Source organism: Sparus aurata, chromosome 13, assembly GCF_900880675.1.
Source record: "Sparus aurata chromosome 13, fSpaAur1.1, whole genome shotgun sequence".
NCBI lineage: Eukaryota > Metazoa > Chordata > Actinopteri > Spariformes > Sparidae > Sparus > Sparus aurata.
Window position 1 is genome coordinate 1,643,521 of NC_044199.1, and position 24,209 is coordinate 1,667,729.

General features: G+C 42.4%; 1 protein-coding gene across 2 annotated transcripts in view; it reads right to left on the reverse strand.

Annotated features, from left to right (window-relative positions):
• LOC115593953 (glucocorticoid receptor) overlaps nt 1-24,209 on the reverse strand; it is a 68,363-nt gene that overhangs the window by 22,109 nt on the left and 22,045 nt on the right. Inside the window, exons 3-4 of one of the 2 annotated variants that reach the window (XM_030437675.1) lie at nt 3,531-3,700; nt 1,155-1,181 (exon numbers count right to left, since the gene is read on the reverse strand). In XM_030437675.1, coding sequence (XP_030293535.1) covers nt 1,155-1,181; nt 3,531-3,700 — 197 coding nt within the window. The remainder of the gene's footprint in view (nt 1-1,154; nt 1,182-3,530; nt 3,701-24,209) is intronic. The other variant, XM_030437676.1, reaches the window with a different exon arrangement.

The window sequence follows — 24,209 nt, forward strand, 5'->3', positions numbered from 1 at the left end:
TCTGTTCTGAGACTCGAGGTTGTTACTTATTTATTTCAGAGGGTGTGAAGGTTTAAAGTGCGAAATAAAAAGTGACACTCCTGAAATAAAATGTCTTTTTATTTATCACTTTCCAACAAACCAAATGGTTTTCTTACCAACAACCTCTCACCACCAGTTTAGTGAGTTCCTTTTTTCTAGTTATTTAGATTTACAGATGTTCTGAAAACTCGAGTGACACTTCTTTAACGCACCTACATCTGAGAATGTTTGTATGGAGGAGCTGCCACAATTACAAATAAAGTAGATATATGAATCAATTTATAAATTATAATGCCATCAAATGCAGCAAGAAGTAATTAACTTATATTTATGTTCAGTGTTTATATACCTTTGTATTAACTCCCTTACTTATTTACTTTCCTCTTACTTTAATTTATTTCTTCATTTGTTTATGTTATTATTTATTTAGTTATGTATTTATTCATAATTTTCTGGTGAGCCTGACATCGTCTCTGACGGCCAGCAGCGTGGGAGCAATAGTCGATCTGCACCAAACAACCTAACTTTAAAAATAAGGAGAATTTGGAATAAGTTAATTATAAATATGCAATTTAAAAGCCGAGTGAATCATCTAAAATATGCACAATCATAAAGCTGAAAAGGTTTGGAGATACAATTCACATTTTAAACTCAAAACACAGTGATATGAGTGAACAGTGGGCAGAGACCTGAACATGGCCTACATACAGTTATCAGTGAAACACATAAAGCAAATAAAACACATGAACAGCACAAGTGAGGGGGAAAAAGATCGAGAGGTGATTGTCTGACATCAGATCTCTGGATGTTAAAGAGTGTCAAGTGCAAAAAGAATAACCCTAATTAGAGGCGGGGACGTGATTGCAATTATTGGATCTACCACCTGTGATGAGGTGGAGCATTCAAGGAGGAGAAACTATGGAGCACAAAATCACTCACAGGCAATTTACGCTGACTTGAATTACCAAATCAGAACATTTGCATGCATTAACAGATAGCTGGCAGAGGAGGCTGCGCATGTGTGGAGGCAGACTGCTCAGATTTCAGTGCTGAAGGAGTACAGAGGTGATAGTATTTCCATCATAATCATCATCATAGTTGTCATTGTTGTTATTGAAAGTGCATTTATTTACCATCTGTGTTTTGTCGTGCTCTCCATCCTTCACCATAGAGACAACGGACGGAGGATAGAGAGGGGGGAGAAAAACAAAAAATAACAGATATAACTCTTTCAGTGCTACTGTAGAACTTCAGTTTGAGTGCTTGGCATTTACTCCAACACCACAGAATTAAAAAGAGATATTATTACTAGAATACAGTCAACAATCATACAACTCTTAAAGGGCAACGCCACCAATTTTACACTTTAAAGTGTGTTTACCAGTTAAAGAGGACGACTGCATGTGTGAACAAGAAGCATGAAGCCTGTTTGTGGCTCCAGAGGACGCTGCCTTTCTTTCTTTATCCTACATACAGACACATTATAGAACCAAATCTAACAACACAAAGCCAAACAAAGAGATAATCTCATTCACAGCGCTGGAGTTTTCATGTCGGAAGCATATTATATAATCATTTAACGGCTGAAATGTCTTGATTGCTGTTTTGTTTTAAACATTATAAACAGAAATGGAGGCTCTTTAATGTTTAACTTTATGATAAAGTGCAGGAAAGTTCTCTCATTTATCTGTTATGAATATGGAATTTTCCAAAAATAACAAGTAGTTGTATAATATACAGCATGCTATCTCCATCTGATCTCGACTAACATGCAACATCACATAAAAACATACTTACGTCAACATCCATCTTACATTTCTATTTATAGAAAGTTTCATCAAACCAAAAACATTCTTGTGTCGCTGCAGTGAACAGAAAACACGAGGACCGAGCTCTCGATCCGGTCCAGAGGAAGCTGCACGAATCTGGAATACTGCCTCCAGTGATGTCACTAGTGGCTAAATTGCATTGTGGGTAATGAAGGCACAAGAAGAATGTGTGTTATAAAAAAAAATTATATTGTTCTGCTGTGTTGATTTGTCCTGCCACAGCACCTTTTTAACACCATGCATTCTTCTTCCTGTGGCGCCTACGTTACCCACAATGCAACAAGCACTGAGCGATCACTGGGTGCAGTAAGCAGCTTCCTCTGGAGCCACAAAACTTTATACTACTTTTTTCACATATGCATTTTTACCGTGAACACTCTTTAATGTGTAACATTGGAGCAGTTGCCCTTTAACTGTAGCAGCACATCATCTTTATTAATGTTTAACACATGCTTTCTAAAATGTCTGATTGTGTGCAGGAGACTAAAAGTGTCTTTAAAGTTTTCATGATCAACCACCAGCCATGATTTGTTCCTGAATTGTTGCAGAAGTTGTTACACTGAGCGTTTCCCTGCAGCAGGTTTGGTCACCAGCTGTATTTGTTTCAGCAGCAGTGTTAGTCACAGAAACAGAGAACGACAGACTGAGATGGAAGAAAAAGGACAAAGATGCCGCTCTGCAAACTGGAAGAGATTAGTGTGGGTCATTTCTGGTCATTTAGTCCCAGTGTTGAATGAATAATAAATACAGACGGGTTTATTTAGTGTCTGTTGTTCATGAATGCAATAAGCAATTCACAGTTACATACTTCTCAGAAAGCCTTTTCAAACTAATCACACATCTGCAGAGACAGATGCACACAGAGAGAGGATAGAGACGCAGAGAGGAGCAGAGGGAGATGGACTGCATGGCAGAAAGCCTTTAACACAGATTACTCTGTTTGTCAGGTGCATTCCTGTTCCTCGCAACTTAAGGCTCTGTCGAGGCAATTAGTGCCCGAGCTGTTCGCCTGTGAGACAACAACTGAATATATTATCAGAAGAGGCCGACTGGAAGCGAAGCAAAGCAGAAGAATGGCTGTCTCGCAGGCTCATTGTTTTATTAATCCTCTATGAGTCAACGATTTGTTAATGGTTAAGTTTTAAATCTCCAATTTGTTAGCTGTCAATCAAAACGACTAGCGAGGCACCTCCGCTCTGATGCAGGACGAACAGGAAAGGCAGGAGAAGAGGAGGCGCTGACATGCAAGGTCAAGACTGAGACTCAAACCCACAGAAATGCAAGTGTGTATGTGACGCATGGCTTCAACAAGAACCCCCAGATTTTACTCTGACCTCGGATTGTGTTTTTTTAAATCCAGTTTTCCTAAACAGTGGAGATGTTTCACTGTTGTGCAACAGCTTCAAGAGCAGACCTTATGTAAGTCCAGTGACTGAGGATCTTTGGGACAAGATGTACAAAGCTAATGGATGCTAACCATCGCTATTAAGTGCACATGCACAATGTTGTGGCTGCATAATGTCGAATACATGGACATGAATATGCAAATCTGATTATGACCTGGTGTAAATGTGGCCACAATGTATCGGCTCAAAAATGTGTGGCGATTACAAAATTCAGGTTCTGCCAGTAGCGTCACGTCTGAGGGAGGGAGTGGATGTCTGGGTGTGTGAGACCAACCTTCAACTGCCCTCTTAAAGAACACCTTGCAGCTGCCGCAGGTGACGACCCCGTAGTGGCATCCCGAGGCCTCGTCCGAACACACCAAACAGATCTTGTGCGTCTGCCCGCTCGGCTTGGACTGACCCGGCACTGCAGAACTGATGGTCTCTCCCGCTCTGGGTGACGAGCTGAAAAGTGCACAGAGAAGGAAAGGAAGAGAGAACAATACGTTAAGATTAATGAGCTGCATCCAGTTTTAAAGACGTTTGTCACCAAGGTAGGCTGCAGAGCGCTGCTTTATAGGTATTGACAGTCTCAGTGGTATGTTGTGCTGTTGCTAGGAGACGTGAAAACCCTGAAGACAAATCCGGCCGGCGACGGGAAATATCTGAACTGAAGACAGATAACCATTCTGATCGTGCCACTGCTCGCTCTGCTTTTTCTACAGTCAATTCTACAATCAGATGAATGAATGTTGAGAATAAAAGTTGTATATTGCACAAAGAATAAAACTGTTATTTACACCCAAAGAATATCCTACAGGGAAAAGAAGCAGCAAACTGAAACAACAAAAGTCTTTTCTGTGCTGCACCACAGAGATGTGACACAGCACACTGACTTCACTGTAGCTGACTGGAAGGTTCAGATTCAAAACTCTGATGTGATATAGTTGATGGTTTGTTCATTTTGACGAGCTGACAAGGGAAGTGATCACAAGCCTGATCCATAATCTAACTTCACATTTTTCAACAACCCTCCAGGATGTTCAACATGTTGTGATTGCAACAATTGATGGGAATTCTGCTTAATTTCCTCGCAATCACCACAGCTGACACAAATGGAAGTGACAAAAACTGCAAAAACTATCAGAATCTTTTGCAATTTTTGCACTTGCAAATAGTAGCAATAAAAGATAAAACAATACAATAAAAACCAGCCAGAAATCCGACATTTGCAGCGGCAACAGTCTAAAAAAAATACAGCAAAATGTTGGAAGGACGGATGATTTAAAAGACATCAACTAAGGAAGAGGATGTGAAATAATACACTGACCCAGCAAAGCCATCTACGGGCATACGTCACGTCAACATAGTCCAACTAGCCAATCAGGTTGAGAAAAGAAACAAAACCTAAGATGTTGCTAAAATAGAACAACGACTTATTAAGTGGAACCTGCAAGTCGTCGTCCTTCCTGAAGTGTCACAGTGAAATTGTGGTACACGAGAGAAACTCATGTTAAAGTGGCCGCAGTCACTGCTCCTGCTAACGTCCATGAGAATGTTTTATGTCCACACTCCTACTCTATGAGCAGGAACGCTGAATGTCCATCATCAGAGAGCTCGCTGATCGTTTCCTCATTAATGCTCAATGTGTGACGACACAGAGACAAACCTGAAGGAGCCCATCACTGAAGCTCTCGTGAAAACTGATGTCATTTACACACAGAGACTCCCGTCTATAATTAGACTTAAAGTAATGGTTACATCTGAATCCGGTTGACAGATATGTTGCGGGCAGAGAGCCAGCATGTACGTTGGGAGTGTGTTAGTTTACAGGGCGTGCTGCAGCCAAACAGACTCCAGACCAGTGTTAGACTGACACGTCTGTGTAATCCATGACAAGAATTTGACCGCATTAGAAGGGCTTAAATCTTTTCTCTCTTGTTTGTTTTGGCAGCACACCGGTTTGAATGAGGGCATTATGTAACAGAGTTGGCTCGCTAAGCCTGGTAATGACTTTACATTCAGGCCTATAGATATCTTAGCCCTGCTGGTGACGCTGCCCACTAATTCCCCAAGTGTTGCTCCTGCTGAGCTCTGTAGACGGGAGCGGGGAGATGATAGAAGTGAAACTCGTTAGTGTCCATCTCACAGATCTGGAGTCACCCCATCTCCACATACAAGCACAACTTAAATTCATGCCGCCGCTTCATGGTCATTGGAAAGACGACACTTGCTCATGCGGACTGGACGGCGACCAAGGTGGAGTAGAGGTGGTGGATCTTGGAGGACGACCAGCTAAGGAGTTTAGCCATAGCTTAACACTCATTCCTGACACATGCAGACAGGTCAAGATAGCAGCAGGAGTCAGAAAGCGATGCCGTCTTAGCTGTTGGCAGTCAAAAGCAGACAACTGCACTGTTGTGGGGGAGAGCGGGGAGCTTGTTACCGGCATGATCTGTAGAAAAATACCTTTTAAAAAGTCAAGGATCCAATCACACGTTTCATCATTTATTGGTATTTTATCTGTTCTAATTAAAAAAAACAAAAACTGACCTTGCTGCGATAACAATTCAGGGAGGCCAGTACTGATACAAATTATTATCATAGTATCAAACAGCCGGATAAAGATAGAAGAAAGAAAGACTTTATTATTCAAAAATCATATCAAAAGCTTTCTTGTCACCGCAAATCAGATGACAGACACGCAGACCGATGTAGCTTTGATATGGACCAATAATATCAGCCATAAGATATGAGAATAAACGATGCACGACAGAAATGTGACCTACAAACCTTCATGTTTTTTGTTTTTCTACATTTTCTTTCCACTCGTCTGACAGAAGACGTGTTATGGAAGCAAACGGCCCAAAAGACCCTGTAAACTGCCCTGAAGTCTCTCGCTCTGAGGGAGCACCTCAAAAAAAAAAATGTGGTGAAAAAATACAACAAGGCAAAAAAGTTTATTCAAACAACAAACACACAACTCAACCACAGACCTTCAAGGCTGCATGACTAACACCTAAATGACTCAGCTCGGCTCATCCTGAAACTTATCAAACCCACATTTATGGCTGTTTTTTTACTGTATATGATCGAGGTACAGTAACCTCAACACAACTGTGACCTACATTTGACACGAAAACCTGAACACAAACCCAGATCAGTACCCAACTGTCATTTCCACCTTGTTGTGCGACGGATCCTGTTCACGCTGCCAACGCTAGAAAATAGATAAACAAGGTGAGCTCAGTGTTTTTCACCACTCTACACTATGTTTGAACTTTAAATGCAACACTATCACTCTGCACATTTGGCAGATGCTTTATAATATGTACCGGTCTTAACTCTGGCTTGTCGGTCTGGCAGTAGTCGGGTATTAATAGAGAGGACCGTCCTCCCCCCCCCGACCCCGTTATGAGGAGTATGGTGTCCTCCTGCTATGTGCTCATCTTTCTGGCACTCTCATTACTTGTCAACTTAAAGTAGCTATGGCTGGATTTGAGTGAAGATGCTGTGAACACTCATTATCGGGCAGCGCTTGACCTGCGATGGCTCTCTCGAGGTTTGCTCAGCCACTGGAAAGAAATCCAGACGGCCAAGTGAAGCAGGAGATCACATGACGGCAACTGAAGCCCGTGTAGGCATTCACACGGCGTGCGCTTTAACAAGCTGAGATTTTTCAGATAATTTGAGGTTTTTATTTGCTGCAACTGCTCCGAAAGAGTTGATCTACACCTACCTCTTCTTTCGCTTGCCATCTTTGGTTCTTTGAAATTAATTTGAAAAGGTCATGTTACGCAGATATATTCCACAATGCCGGTAATGTAAAATGGCCACAGGGTGGTGTTTGAATTAAGCACTCATAATCCCCCTCTGCTGTTGCTCCAACTCACATGCTCCTCCCATCGCTGAGCCAACAAGTGTGGCTCTGAGCCATGCAGCGCAGATTCAAGCCTCATTAGGAACGCCTGCATACTGGACCAGAGTGCAATAAACATGAGCACTCTCTCTCCCTCTCACACACACACACACACGGCAAAAGTGACTTGTGTTTGAGCAGTGTGTGCTGAACAGTCTGGTACATACATGCAGAAAATAGAAGCCTAACAAACACACCTGCGCACACAATTATACAATTTACAAAAAATAAAAAAGAAAGCACATAAAAGCTGCAGCTCACTGCCCTTTGCTGCTCTTTCTCCGCCCACACTGTTCTCCATGTGCACTCGTGTGTGTCTGTGTGTGCGTGTGTGTGTTGCTGCACTGTCTTATAAAAGGCTAATGTAACATAAATGTGAGCAGGACAGACACTGTTTACATCCTGAGACATGCTGCCAATCAACGTTCTAGCGCCTCTAAATATCTCTTCCTGCGTGTGAGCACATGCTACCAGAATGTGTCAATCCTGAAAGACGGCGCAGAGCGGATGTGCTGGAGCGCCTCGGCAACGTTCATGACTCGAGAGAAAAAAAACAAAACAGTAAATTAAATGAAATCCTGCTGCGACAGACAGTGCGAGCCTGCAGGATTTTATCAAGAATGCACAATCCTCACAAACGGCACATTCACAGACAGACGTGGTGATCAGTTGTGACTTCTGACAATAAACAGGATGCTGATTTTCAATTAATCACAAGAACATGCCAGCAGCTGATTCAATCAAACCGGAGCAGCTACAAGTCATAAATGCGTTAGACGTTCTCTTAACGACGTAACGTTATGACGAGGCGGTGGAAAAGACAGATAGGCACTAATGACAGTCCACAACAAACAGAGCGCCTGGAGTAACTACGGAGGCAGAACTGAACCGGGCTGACCCGCTGCGGCGCTCGGGGAGTCATATACCAGTGACTACAGTGGGAACCGATGAGAGGACAGCTTATTTTCCATTTAGATCAAAGCTTTTTTAGGGCCAAAATGTGAGAGCAAGAAAGTCTGTGGCGGGCGGTGGGAGAGTGGTGGTTTCTCTCAGAGTGTGAGAACATTTATAACGCAGAGGCGTGACGCAAACATGGAAACCCACCGGCTCTGCCAGAGATATTAAAGTAGACATTTGGGGAAACTAATGTATGCTTTAGTGTAATTTCTAACTTGTTTTCTTGAGTAAGAAGTTTTGCACACTGCAGCTGCTTTACTTTTTAATTTTGGTGGGAACTATTTCAAACCGCTGGATAATGTCATAAAAATACGTCGTCTATTGATTCTGTTTCTAATTAGCAGCGGTGAAAAAGCCTGAGTGGGCAGAAATTAAACATCTAGATTTTTATCACAAACTCCAAACACATTTATCTTAGTTGAACTGTAATGCACTCGTGCTAGTTTCTGCACAAATATGCATTTCCATCTCTTTTTTTCATGGGAACCTTGGCACTCAGTAAACATCCTCCATGTTCTGCCCACTCAGTGATAGTGAGTGGGCTCTCTGAAAGGCCAACCATTATCAGAGACCCGTAGAGGAGGTGGTGCCATCTACATTCAAAAAACAGCAGAACTGATGATGATATAACGTGTTTTCACCTGGTCTGCCCGCACGACTGAGATTCGTTGGACTTGAATGATTTGAAACGTCGGTCTCACCTCTGAAAGCAACAACACAGTTCTTCTTTCATCACTGCAGCTCTAAAAACAATTATATTCACTTTAAATTAAACAGCAGATTTAAATGTCAGAATATTCTTTTTCTTTTAAGTCTTTAAATATCTATCTATATATCTATAATATTTGGCATTTTAGCTTTAAAAATAATGACTTAAAGACTAAAAGACTGAAGCGGAAGAAAATGGATGGATGGACACTTAAAGACTGAATGATTAATAAATAGTTGCTGATTAATTTACTGATGATCGACTAAACAGTTAATTGGTGAAGCACAGTGGCTGTTATGATCCTGTATAGTGCTGACAGTCTCTCCTCATTCATATTCTTCATCTTATTTATTTATTTTTTAAATAAAAACGCGACAAAATGAACACAGCAGGATTATATAACACCGTGAAGCCCATCTACCCATTATGTAAAACAATATTTATAAAAATCTGTTGGCTGACTTTTTAATCTTTATTGTGTAATTTCACTGTTTTACTGTACTTTGCTCCCTTCCTGCCTTTCTCTACTCTCACTTCCTCTCCCTCAATCGCATCCGTCTCTCCCACCCTCCCTCCCTCCCTCCCTCCCTCTCTCTCTCTCTCTTCCTCTCTCATTGCTCATTCCCCCTCTTCCTCTTCCCCTCACACCACCTCATCTGCCAAGGTTATATAATATTCGTATTACTGCTGCTGGGGCAGACGCCTCCTCCCTCCCTCCCTCCCTCCTCCCTCCTCCCTCCCTCCCTGCCTCCCTCCCTCCCTCCTCCCTCCCTCCCTGCCTCCCTGCCTCCCTGCCTCCTCCCCTCCCCGCGCTCAGCCTCTCAGCCAATCGAGTGTCACTACTGGCAGAAGTATGGAGGAGGTCAGGCGAGTCATGGGATTATCCAACTCACCTACCCGGAGACAAGCGCACACAGCGGATGGGTGTGTTTTCTGCATGTGTGTCACTAATAGGAACCCTGCATTCGTGTGTGTGTGTGTGTGTGTGTGTGTGTGTGTGTGTGTGTGTGTGTGTGTGTGTGTGTGGGTTTGCTCTGTGCATTACTCACTGGAGCTTTTTGGTTGTTAGAGAGGAGCACAGTTATAAAGCTACCCTTGTTTCAGAAATCATCATGTGATTGCGTGATGGCTCCTTCTTTTCTTCTCTCTCACGTTTTCTCCCGCTAAACTCCACCCACACACACACATACACACACACACACACACACACACACACACACACACACACACACACACACACACACACACACACACACACACACCCATCCTCACATCCGAGTGCCTCCATCTCCCACACAGTGAGCGCTGTCACTTCAATCATCATTTCATAGCGCCTGCCTTCTTTATTCTCTACAGTTTGAGTTGCTTGCAGCTTGTTGTATCCACACAATGTATTTTCTCCTGTGAAGTCAGCGGTCAGGTGTGACTAACTGAACAAACTACCTGACTGGGACCTTGTTACCTTCGATTTTATGAGTGTTGCCCGTCAGAAGCAAAGGCAGAAGAAGGCTGTTGCAGAACATGTTAGCGATGCTGCAGCGATGAGACATCAGTGGAAATAATGTGGCTTGGACATCTTATGAGTCAACTTTAGTATCTTTCAACCAGGATCTTAACCTTTCTTTAACCTTAACCACGCAGCGTTCGTGCCGTAATGTATTCAAAATGAAACCAACGACTGACGGATGATGCTGTCATTCCGCCGGGGGCAACAGCGCCGAAAAACTGCCTGGAGTATTTTGTCATCTCGGTTTGGAGGCCTTGTTAGTCGAGGCAATACAAACTCCCTCATTCCATCTTATTTGACAACATGATGCGAATAAAGTCTTGTAATCCAAACTAGAATCTTTTGAGCCCTCGAGCAGCGAGTTTGTCCGCTGGGTTTGTTTCCCAGAGCGAGCGAGGTGAATCACACTGCAGGAGAAGTGAAAGCTGAGATAGGAAAAAAAAACCAACATGTTTATAATTCAGCCGAGCGTTTTGACTTCCCCTCATGCACAAAGTGACAGTTAATGACTGTTCCATCCCACTATTTGCTTTATAAGAATGAGTACTGCGTCCCTCCCGCTCGCTCTCTGTTGTACTGGTGTTCTGAAACATGCAGGCAGAGGTGCTCATAAAGAATCATTATCGGAGCAGCCGACGTCTCATTAACGGCAATTTCCACTGTGGCTGGCAGTGAACTGGGGAACTGTTCATTCAGATTCTGCTCGGCTGCTGTCTTTTCATCTGGCCTGAGCACGCTTTTCCACTTTTTGATTCAGATTCAGATTTTATTTACTCTAGAACACACGCTGCGGTGCGAAGTGCAAACATAAAACTAAACAGCAGCACAATGGTGCAGCAGAACGGATCGTCAGCACGAATCAAGTTATTTGAAGAGACGCAGAAACGACTCTAAGACACGACTAGTTTACACGCTGTTCTTAGTTTATCTGCTGGTAATAATAAAATAACACAGACGGATGGTTTCCAACATTTCGACAGGCACGTCTTTGCATTCTCGACACTGCATGTGTTTTTTAAAATATTTCTCAGTCCCAGCTCGTCAGATTCAGCACTACACTTCAGACTACGTTAGCACAGATACATTAAACACAACATCTGATTAGAAACAATATGTCTGGTTATGCTTTCAGAATAAAGCATGATGAAAAATTACGATACAAATAGCCAATTTTAACAGTTTCTCAATGAAGCTAACACACAGGACGCGGCAAGTTGCAAATGTGCGACTGAGTGTAGTGATGTTTTCACTGAGATGGTCATTAAACTTAAATCTATAACTGCTGTTTAAGAGAGAATAAGAGCCGCTTAACATAAATAAACAATGCAGAAATCTGCCCGGGGATCCAATATGCAACAACAAGAGAGAAGAAGAAGAGAGAAGCTTCATACCTGTGAGCGACCTGGCCTCAAGGCTGCACAATAACTTAATATCTCTGTTTATTTTCTTTCAGCGGACTCATGTTGTGAAGGTCGGAGGAAATTGTGGATATGAGGATATTGTGGTGTACGATTATGCTGTCAAAACACAAGATAGCAATTGTATCGTATGTACGAGGTTATGGACCCTGATAAGGGATATTTGAGGATTGCTCGACGTCACACTCGCGTCATGTTATCTTGCTGTTTTATGGACATCAGTGTGATTATTTAACAAGTGAGCGTGCGTAGCTTTATGATAGAAAAATCATTACTGTGATATTGATTTCAGGCATGCAGCATCACCCGGCTCAACTGTCTCTTTGCACAGCTTCAGTTACATATATAGCGAGTGTGTAGGCAGAGCAGAGCAGCCCAGAAAAGACCAGATGACACTTTGAGAGACAATCAACTTGGAAAGTGTGTTAACGGGACAGACAGCGAGGCCGCTTCTGTGACTTTCATCATGTCCTGAGCAGAAGAGAGCAGCTGAGGGCAGCTCAACCGGAGACACAACTTCTACTGTTCCTCTGTGAGAAGGGTACGGTTCAGGCTAGATGAGGTCACATGTTAAATCCCCAGAGTATAGCTCTGCTGTGTTGGAATGTGGAGCTTTACAGGAAACTGGGCCACATGGTGCAGACCACAGGGAGCAGAGTGAAGGGCAAAGGCTCAGTCCTTCAAGTTTAACCCCGTTTTACTCAATGTCACTTCTGTTCTGCAGCGCTGGAAGTGCACGCTCATCGTGAAGTTCAAATGTCTGAACTCAAGTGTATATGCGTCCTGTCGCTACGTCAACCTGTCGAGTGTTGGTTTTACTGACCAAAATACCCTAAAACTGTGGAAATGGAGACTCCAGCTTTTAGTTTTTACGCTGTAAGAGACTTGATGTCGGCTGTGAGCAGGCAGGAGGGAAACAAGTGTCTCTACTGTATCCTGCTGGTGGTTCAACTACACTCATGTTTGTATATCTGTGGTTACTAAACAATGTTAGGCCATTTGTGGTAATCTTACCACAGCTTCTCTAATGTAATTCAGTGGATATTCTAACTGTTGTGGTCTCTGGTTTGATCCAGTAACTGGTGGACACGTGTAATAAACTCACTCGAGTCGCATTTTTTGCACACGTAAGACTTTTTAGCATCATATTCTGTTATAACTTCATGTGGATTGTCAAATTGATCGTTTTTTAAACAAAGTTGTCAATGAAAGCAGCTTTCTTTAACCAAATCAGACTTCTCCTTCCCGTAGCTCTGCTGCAGCTCAACGTCTTCCTGTGTGAAGCGATTGGCTCACACAGCTTTGCCTTCAAAGTTGCTTTCTCAACACTCATCAAGAAACCACTGATTTGCAAACTTCAACTGAAACTATTACTCATTTTAAACTAATGGCTGTTCAACCGGAAATTCTAATGGAAACTATTTTAGGAGTCAGTTAAATCATTGAAGTCACTGTCGGCATTTACACATATTGTTAATATGATATTAGACTAAATATGTTGCACTGTTGCATTATAGGGACCAGTTTTGGTTCATGGTTTTACCATCGTTCCTGACTGAGATATTCATGTTTTCTTTAATGCAATTACTTGATTATTCAATCAAAAGGACCCTTAAAATAATCAAATATGAAAATGATGATCAGCCCACCAGTTACTGTCATTAACAGCTAATCTCCGCAGAGCAGCAGATAAAATTTAGCAGACATTTTCTTTCCTAAATGAACAAATTATCATCTCCCTTGATCACGATGGACAGAACTGCAGAGGGATAATTAATTAACTGACCAATCAGTTAAGCAATCATTTAAAATTGTACTTTCCATTCATTAAAAGGGGGATATTTTCTGGTTTGCACTGAGGCTGTAAATCCAATCTGTCCACCACACTGAGGTTAGAATATGTGCTCAGCGTAACCTGCAGCTCATCTTCTGTCAACGTCGAGTTTATAACATGAGGAGGGACGGTGCTGACCCGTCCAGCGTGGGTGTGTGGGGACACTTATTCAGTACCTGGGAGGACGGGTCCAACACTGCTGTAATAAAGCCTGTGTGTGTGTTTCTGTCCGTGTGTGTGTGTGTGTGTGTGTGAAGGGAAACTTCAATTGCTCCCTGCAGATTCGATTTGCTGCTGACACATTGTGTATCTTAAATCAGACAGATGGCCGAGGCCTGAGGGCACACAGCACCCATTTCCCCTGGTGCCCTTATGTAATTAGCTTTCATTTAGCACCTTAATGCTTTGGGCCCCCACAAATTATCCACAAGAAAGTCTTCTCTCCCTTTTCACCCACTCTTTCTCTGTCCCTTGACAGAAAAGACCCCTTTCCTCTATCAGCACTTCATCATTTATTTCCATAAATATCACTATAAATCCTGCTGCTGCCGTACAGGCATTTGACAGGGCATGCAAGTGTTGGCTTGCATTGTCACTTTATTTTTTGCTGCTGTGAACAAGGAGCAGCGACATGCAGCATGCGAGCCAACAGCGATCATGTAACAGAAAGCCCACGGCTGTATAAATATTTATTAAGGCCACAAACATGTAAATCACACTGACATAAACAGCAGCCTACTGTTGGACAAGAACGCTTTCTATCTGCTAAAAATCAAGTCTAACAGTTTCGGATCAAACTCAAAAGTCTCTTTCCAAAATAAAAAAAGAAAAGACAGGAATATTGAATCAGTGCAAATCAGTTTTCAAAGCATTTGGATATCTGCCATTGAGGCTAAATAAAGATAACGGGGGCAGAAAGGAGTGCCCTGCTGTGGTTAGAAGAAAAAAAGTCCACAACCTGTTCCACCGTTTGGCCTCCATTAACTGGACTAAAGCACATAAACAGTTTAAACATCACACACAGCAGGGAATGCGGGCCGGAGCTGACAAAGTGTTGAATGTTAACCCGCTATAAACAAAATACAGTAGAGGCTGAAACCTGATCTGTGCACCCGGTCTCACCCTGAGGTCCAACCTGACAAAGCTTAAGAAAACAGACGTTTGTGACTGTGACAGAACAAACCAACGCCATTGAGTCTCATTATTGAAATGGCATATTATCAGCTGCTGGACTGCCAGCAACCAATGCATAGAACTGGTACTGACCCGTGGTTAAATGCATCTTTCTCCCCTGTACTGTATTTCTGTATAATGTAGTCAGAGGTGAGTCCGCCGAGCCTCACCCTGCTGTAGTCAGTAACGCTGCCTCTTCATGGTGAAAAACAGGTCATGCATACAGGCAGGCAGGGCGGCAAGTGGGCATGCACAGCTAACAGGCAAGAATGCAGAGAAAATGTTCAGCTGCAGCAAGATTGGCACTGCAGAGCTGTGACGGCTTAAGCTGACTAATGGAGGGTTAAATTTACATACGCCCACCATCTCTGTCTGCAGAAAGATTAATGAAGCTGTAGATGCAGACAGACAGACAAACAGGGAGATAGAAATCAGAGAGCCGGAGACCACATCTGAACTGGGCCCGGTTCCACATTTATTAGAACCGGACATTTGTTGGGGGAGCATGCTTGTCTGTTTAGTTTATTCTCTCGCCCGTGATGTGTGTGTCAGTGCAGGTTTAATGCAGTGGAACAGTGGCAGCGCTCAGCCTGACTCTGAACGGTGCTAATGTGTAATGTAATCCCTTTGCCAAACTAGTTTCCTGTCATGCAGGAGTCCGTCTAAGATGAAAGATGGTTTACTGCAGCGTGGACGGAGATGACAGCGTTCAACTGATGTAGATAATGCAAACACATCCAGGTTGAGAAACTTTGCATGGAAAGACAATAAAAAGCTGGATTTTTAATTATTTCACCGTATCATAAACTACCTCGTAAACTAGAATCAATAAGCAGAATGTCAATAAGAATCTCCACAATCTAAACATCCCTGTACGGTTGTGATACACAAGCTAAAACTCTCCCAACAGCTCGTCCATACTTCATCCTTTTGCCCAACATGATTTCCCTCCAACATCGAGATTTATCTCTTATCAGCGGCCGAGCAGAGGAAGGTGCTCATCAGCTTCAGTTCACCATCAAATAAAGTTGATGTGGCTCATCTGCAGCAGGTGTACGACGACATTTCCTGCATTTCCTTGTTTGAAAGTTCTGCAGGTTAATGTAGTTGGAGGTGGAGACTGATTGATGGGTCTCACTGAATGATGCAATCAAGTGCAACTGTAGATTGGAATATGCACACACCCCCCCCCCCCAACTGTACTTCCTTCCTGATGGGTAATCAGCATTTACCATCAAAATGAAATTCTGGTTTTGCAGCCTCTCAACTGGCTCACTGCATCTATCAACAGTATATTCACATGCAGCATACAGCACATAGCTGGCATGTTAGCTCAGGCGAGCAGCTGCGTTGTCACCAAATAAAGCTCATTTTACAAAATGAACCTTGAAGTATTGCTTTACTTAAGTTTTGCATTGTGATGTCCTCATCAGCATGACAGGTTCAAATGTTGGGTCTCTAAGTTACACATGACTTTTATTATCCTGTGACGGTTCCCTATAAAACTCTCAGCAAATGTCGCACTGAATTAAAAAAGTAAAGTAAACACGAGCATCACTTGTGTTTCTTGTTCTTGACGTCAGTAACGGTTGTTATGATACAGATGTGGAAATATGTAAGTAAACATTGCAGATATGAGATTGACAGGAGCGATGAACCCTACAATCCCAACTACTGGTTCTTCTGAAAAGAAAAAAGAAAAAGGAAAGAAACAGCTTCTGCATCTCTGCAGCTTTCAAATGTGCTGATGTAGTTCAGGAACAGCACTGCTAACGTACCGCGCTGCAGCTACAGAGGAGCTGTTTGCTTCTGCTGGCCACAAGCTGTCACGTGTATTTGTTTTGTTAACTTGTTTGACCACAAAGTTGGTTGCTAAATATCAAAGTCCTCAACAACACATACAAATAAACCCTCACAGCAGCTATAAAGTGAGGAATCTCTGTCTGTCTGTCTGCATGTTATTCAAATATCTTGAGAAGTGAGGAATCAGAAACAGCTTCACGACTCTGCAGACGGAAGCAGAGTCTCACGTGATGCTGCTTATGTAATCTCAGGGGGAAGCAGACGTAAACAAAATGGAGATTAGCGTGGTGCAACAACTTGCTGTAATGCCTGACAGTGAGGAAAAAAACTAAAGCAGAAGGTTTATTGAGTCTGGATCAGTGGAGAGAAGTGGTCAACACTGGTTTTCTATTCTTCAGCGAGAACTGGAGGAGAGATTTTAAGCAGATTTCAGCGGGAGGGTGCTAGCTACCGTTAGCCTCCAGGGCTGGAATATTGCTTTGCAGCACTGTCAGCTGCTCCGGGACGCCTCTCGCACCGCTTGTTATGGCCCGGCTTGGAAAGTACCAATGTAATTATCCAGATTTACATAAATATCAAACCTGTTTGATGCTAGCACAGAGGCCACTATGAGCCTGTCAAGTGTTCACTTTATCAGATAATATTTGCCACACAGCATGTTTTGAATGGATGCTGCACTAGTAGCTGAAAAAGAGCAAATTGATACTGACGATGAAAAATAAATGGTCATTAATCTACACGTCTTTCTGCAATTCAGTCATTTCTTTTTAATGCAATCATACCCAGAAATTCAGGACATACCTTTGTTATGTAATATCAATATCAAATGTTGAAATTGTATTTAATTTTCTTCAAAATATCACTGACATTGATCATTATCAACATCCTCAAACTGACACAATCTACATTTAAATATACCTTCCTTCTTGCTACTCTCCATCTTCATGACTAATCATGATTTTTTTTAACACCTCATCTGTGACAGACTTATTAATAGCTGCCAGTAATATAGGCCAAAGAGTCGGAGCAGTCAAACCGTAACAGAAACTAAACACAACGGTGCTGCAGGCGGGCCGAGCTGCACGCCAGAAATGAAACCACTAATGAAACGGAGAAATGTGGTCGAGGTCAGGCCTAAAAAAGGCCGTTCATCGCCTAAAATACAACCTGTCCTCATCAGGAACGCATGCAAACTGTAAGCCTGGTACGCACGCTTGTGTATTTGACTTGATTCTACCTTGGCCCAAGATGTACTGCAAACAGTACAGCTCAGGTAAATATTGAACAGTTATTACAAAGTTGAAGGAATGTTTGTTTTCAGCTGCTGTCGGCCTGAATCTCACTCAGTAAAAGTCTTGTACTGTTCTGATATATAATCAATGTCTGCAGAACAAAAAAAGGAAAATAAAATCTGAGAAAAAGTTGCAGAAAGTTATACCAGTTAAAGGATAAAGAAGCAATCATACGCACACATAAATCCAACACCCTGATAAAAAAATAATTATCTCACAATATTTTTGCAAAACAGTTACATTTTTATGGCCTTTGAGTTTGATCCAAGCTGCCGGCAGCTCCTGTTGGCACAACTTTACTCTCCTGCCATATCAAAGAGGCACAGCAGACTTTCTCCCCGAGTCCATGAGGGCACAACACCGCTTTTATTTGGCTGACCAGAGTTTAATGCACACACGGTCGCCCTCTCTCCTGCTATCACACACGGGACACACCCACATACCATGAAGGAGGCCAATCATTAACTCGTAGAAGTAGGCTAAATATCTCTTCATGAAACCCCTCACACATTCCTCCCTCAGGTGGAATCATACCAGGGAAATATTTTCCATGAGAGGAGAGGGGAGGAGAAACAGTGACGGGAGAGATGAGGTGAAAAGCAGAAGGAAGAGTAGAGAGAGTGAAACACTCAGTAAGATAAGAACAGATAAATGAATCAGAGGGGAAAAGGACACGATTGCACACATTTTTTCACATATTTCACAACTGGAGATTTCATAAACCTTGTTCGAGACCATTTTTATCCCACTGATATAATTACGATTGCATTATAATGAGTACAACCTATTAAAAAAACCTTTAAGTTCTTATGATGGAATTTTCTGAACCCGTCCAGACTTCTTGTCTTGTTTTAATCCTCGTCTTGACCGACTCAGTCCTCATGTCCACATTACTGATGATTATTTATCAAACATGTCAGTGTTAAGATTTTGCTGACGCGCAAACTGTCATCGCGCGAACATTTTCACAATATCGATTGGGTAAAAATATTGTGACATGTGATTTTATTGTCGGTGTTTCTGAGGAGATTTAGCTCGAGAGGAAGCTGCATGTAATCTGATAAATCATCTCCAGTGATGTCATCCAGCGGCTACTTTGCATTGTTAGTGATGTATATTTATAATTTATAATAATATACATTATATAATTTGTATTTGTTATATTTAAACTGCCCATAATGAGTACAATACAGGTACAGCTAGACCCGTCAAATGCTTTTTAAAACCTACATTACCCACAATGCAACTTAGCCACAAAAGAATACAATAAAAAAATAATAAAAGGACATAATTGGTTCCCAGGCCTTGTTAACCAAAACCACATGTAAACAAAACAAGCAATATCAAGGTCAAGTACATGTCGATAAGATATCTACGATAAGAGGCTAATATGATTATTATGACGGGCCAAAAAGGAACGACCCGTCTCATCATCCTTTCTCCCCAACATTTCAGTTTCCCCGGGAGAAGATCAGCTGAACATGAACCTCAGCGCTGGCCTTCAGCTCTGCCCGAGGCCGGGAGGGTTCGTCCAGATGTTGGCTTTCACTCAGGTGAACTCACTGACTGATATAAAACGAGCAGGTCGGGATAAAGAGCTTGATAAGAGCTGTGAAGAGGTGATTCAGTTCCCTCCTCCTATTATTGTTATACAAACAACCGCAGAGCGAGCACAAACAGCGGGCGTGCAACATGCAGGGGAAATTACCTTCCACTCTGTCAACAGCGCAAAGAATAGTGCATGTTTGCTGGAACAGAACCAAGACATGATTGGTCTGATATTAGATTCCCAAAGGCTGGCGCTCGCTCAAAAACCTAATGGCAAGAGCTAACATACACAAAGACAGTGGTTTCAGATGTGTGCCGAAACGGGAACAATGGACGGGCGGCCTCAGAAGTAATGTAAAAAAAAAAAAAAGGAAATATTAGATACACGTGATCATCCGCATCTCCACAAATTTGTTCCCGCCGGCCCAGCAGCAGCGAACACGGCATCCGCGGCATTGATTTAATGGAAGTAAACAAAACCATTAGTGGTAGAAGTAGCATTTTTCACCACAGGTCACCGTTAATGGAGCAACCACAATAAAGCATCGCAACGGAGGTGAGCTCGAGGGAGGATGTGCGTCCTGATTCACACACACACACACACACACACACACACACACACACCTATTTTTCCATGCTGATGCTCAGACGGAACCACCGCAGTTTACCTGTGAGCTCTTTTCATTTCAGCGCACACTCAAGACATGTCAGCCAAGTGAAGATCTTTTAAGGGCAGACCTCCCACTCCTCGCTCCTTGACCGCAGCCCACTGAGAATTTTTTGTAGAAATGACAAACGCACCGGTTTATCGTTTCATGATCCCTTTTTTCCATTTGACTGAACTTTAACAGATGACAGGTGGGATCAGGGTTAAGAAGCTTTTTCTTCTTTTCGGCTGCACTTTTCTTTCCTGACGTCGGCTGACCTCAGTGACTGCCGGTGGGTGTTTTTCAGATCTCGACAGTGTTTTCTGGGTTGATAGTGTAACATTAAAAATAGATCACAAAGCAGCCACACAAAAGCACAGAGGTCTAATGTAAACCACGTGCTCGAGGTCTAAAAAGGGACCAGACGAGGTCCTCGCAGTGCACCGAGAACTGCAAAACATCTCGCACCTTCAGAGAGAATTCGCAGATGATCAATCAGAGAAAGCGACGAATAACTCAAAGTGAAAACCTGTAAATCAAGCTTATCTACCGACTGCAGTAACTCAGGTGCTGTGTCTGGCTAATTCAGATGCATCTTTGAAGAAATGGCGGCTTAAAGACCCGTCTAACGGATAGAACGTCATTCTGTGATCTTCTTAACACTTTGCTTCTGTGCATCGCTTGTGACATTTCACTATCAGCCTGCACAGACAGTGTTTACAACAACGTGACAGGGGTGGAATAAAAAATTACCGATTCCGTCTTCTCCCCTCCTCGTCAAAAATGTTCCATGCTGTTAAACCTGTTCGCTGCTGAATAGAGCAGAGAAATGATGAAATATTGGAGCAGGGGTTTTAAACGACAGCATGAGAGGCGGTAGTGTTTAACTGGAGCTGCAGATGAGGCTTCTTTACATTGGCAGCTGAAACTTGATTGAACTATTAGTTATTCGTTTTAGAAAAATGTGAAAATACATCAGATTGATTTATTGTCATGAAGGAGTAAAGAAACCAAAAAACAACAACTCACAAGACAACTCATCAACACATATAAAATAATCCTTGACGAAGTAAGTCTCTAATCTTACACACCCACCTGAGTGAGTCAACACTTCATTCATTCATTGGAGTATTTATTACACTGTCTAAGAACATTTCACCCCACGTGTTATCAGATATCTTCGTTATCAGCGCCACATTAAAGTCTCATTCCTCACGGTGTTCAGATGTCTCCCCAAACGCAGCCGCCGCCTCCTCCTCCTCACATCTGGCCGGCTGCAGATAAAGCGAGCGCTCCTCTTATGTTACTTGGCAGACTCTTCAGCCAAATAATGTTCTTACTAAAGAAGGAAATCAAAAGGTGTCTCCTCTAAGCCGGCGTGATTTGTTCAACAGAGTCTGTATGTATTCACTGTTTCAACAGTAACTGAGAGCACCGAAACTTGGTGGATATCCAAATTCCAATTTCATGGAACACCTTTCAAGATATACAAACTACATACTGGACTTCATTTCTATTGATGTAAAATGTAACTTGACGTACTTTCCTCTGATAAGTTCTCAATCCTGCCTCGTTTAAATCTGGACCCAGAGGAGAAAAAGAAGAGAGACAGCCGGAGTCTCTGGTGAGTGCTGAGTTTAGTGAGAGGCCGACACACAAACACCAAACACTCTCAAGTTTACGACTAATATACAATAAAGTTATCTGGCTGTTTTGGGTCACTAAACACTCTGCAAGTATTGTAATAAACATAAATAATCCTGCTCATCACGACTGCTGATGTCTCTACGCCCGCAGACAGTTGACCAACGTCTCAAGATTCAATGATCACGCTTTCATTGTGAATGCTTCGGAGCTCACTCCAGCTCAAAATGCATCACATTTCAGAATCATAGTGAAAAACTTGACCCTGGAGTTCAGCTCCATGGCAACGGCACCGGGAGAACAGCATGACTAAGTGCAGGGAAGCTGTCGCACTCTCGATGGTGTCTCAGCCTTCAGACGTCCGGCAGTCTGGGAGCAAAACAATCTTTCCTAACCATTCATGACTTCGGCTCATTGGCTCGGGACCGTGTCACTCAGATTAGACCTTCATCTTATTCTGCCATGCTTTAAATAAGAATATATGGGAGGTGAAGCTTGGAGTATGTAGAAAATCACAACTGCATGTAAAAGTCAGGCAGCCGGAAACATCATAGATCAAACTTTATTCTCTTCAAACACCTGCAAACCTTCTAAATCAATGTCCTTCAGTGACGACTTGTTCATGATGTTCAGAAAATGAAACATTTTTCTCAGTAAGAGCATTTTATTGGTTAAAATCAGGCAGAATGGAGCTGACCGAAGGAGGCTAATGCAAGAAGGAGGTGGAGAGAGAGTAAAGACAGCAGGGAGAGAGCTGACTGAGGGACGAGGGGAGAGCGTGTCAGCTGTAATTAATGGTTAAAAGGCTCGATACACCAGCGAGGAGGGAAATTTGGAGGGAAGGGAACAGCAGACATTAGAACGAGGCCTCAGGCCGTCTCAGAAGGAGTTAAACTCACTGAACGTGCAGAAGACGAACCATTCATCATGAAAGACACAAAACAGTTAAGTCCAAACCTGTAAAAGTGAGACACGCACAGCTGAGGGTCTGATTAATGTGTGTGTGTCGGCTGCAGTCGAGCATTCGAGCTGCATCTTCTGTTTGAAAGGCCACACACAATATTTATTATCAAGTCGACACAGCCGCGGAGGTCTGATCACCTCGCGCCAGGGTGTCAGAGGAGAGACGCATATATTCAGCAATTTCTCTAATTGATATTCGGCCGCCTTCAAAATGAATTTCCTCTCGTAGATTCCTGTTTCAACCACGGGCATGATGTGTGTTTGATGGTGAATCACAGCAGGTTACATCAGCAGTGAAGAGAACAGAAACTGGACACAAAGTTACTCTAATGAGACTCAAATACACAAAACACTGACTTCATGTTTAATGGTGGAGCTGCTGTCTGCTGCTATTCACTAAATCTGACTCACACTGAGGATATTAATGGTTCAATTGCAGTTATAACTGTTTTTCAAATTGCAAATTACATTTATTTAAATGTAATATTTTATTTTGATAGGTTTTCATGGTATAATATCAAAATCAGAAAGAAATTATTATTTATTACAGGATTATTATCATATTACCATTAAACGATGACTCTTAAAGGAGTGAAAAACAGACAATATTATATTATATCAACATTAATACAGTAGAATTAAATACTGTAGACATGAATATGTACACGATGAGCTGCGTGAGGTTTACCATCGTTTATATCATATGAGACAGTTGATCTTAAATCATGTCAATCAACACAATTGATCATGTAAAAATCAAATAATCATTTCAGTCAGTTATTTATCAGATAAACATTTGCTGGGCTGTATTTCCTGAACATCAGGATTTGCTGTGTGTTTTATATCATGTGGTTAAATACGCCCTTCCTTCAGTAACACCTTTTTAATGGTGCCGTCTGCTGAGCGATGTGTGGAGGACAGTTTATCATAGTGTATTGTGTTTATGAGTGACAAATTAAAAACTTCAACTTCAACTTGAAAACCAAATATCGTCTTTGTGCTGGAGAAGACGTCGACCTTCGGCTCTGCAAAACTGTGCAGGATTAAAAATAGTTTCACTCGTATCTATTCAGATATTTTTAAGACAATAACTCTCGGCACAGGCAGCAGCATCTTTCACAACACTCACTGCTTCCCACATTATTTACAGTCGGGTCAGTGCATATTTAAAGAATCAATACGTGTTGTTGTTCTGCTCCTCCTGGACCTCCAGAGCTCCTGCTTGGCTTTTCAAAGTAAATCCCATTTTATCATCCTGACAGATATGTTTTGTAGGTCTACATTTTATACACATTTTAGCTTCCTGTGATTTGGCCTTATTGCCATTTTTGATAACTTTTAGATCAAGCGTGCAGCCCTCGAGGTGATCCTCTCAGAAAAGTGCGCCATCGTTCCTCTGTGCTCGCAAGGCCCGAGTGCAAATGTGGCCTGACCGTGGCGAATACAAAGCTCGCCAGGAATCTCAGGGAGATCAGCCCAGGTCTGCAGCTTTAGAACAACAACAAAGTTAGAGCAGCCTCTCAAACGAAACACGGCACGGCACACAAACGAGACCGAGCC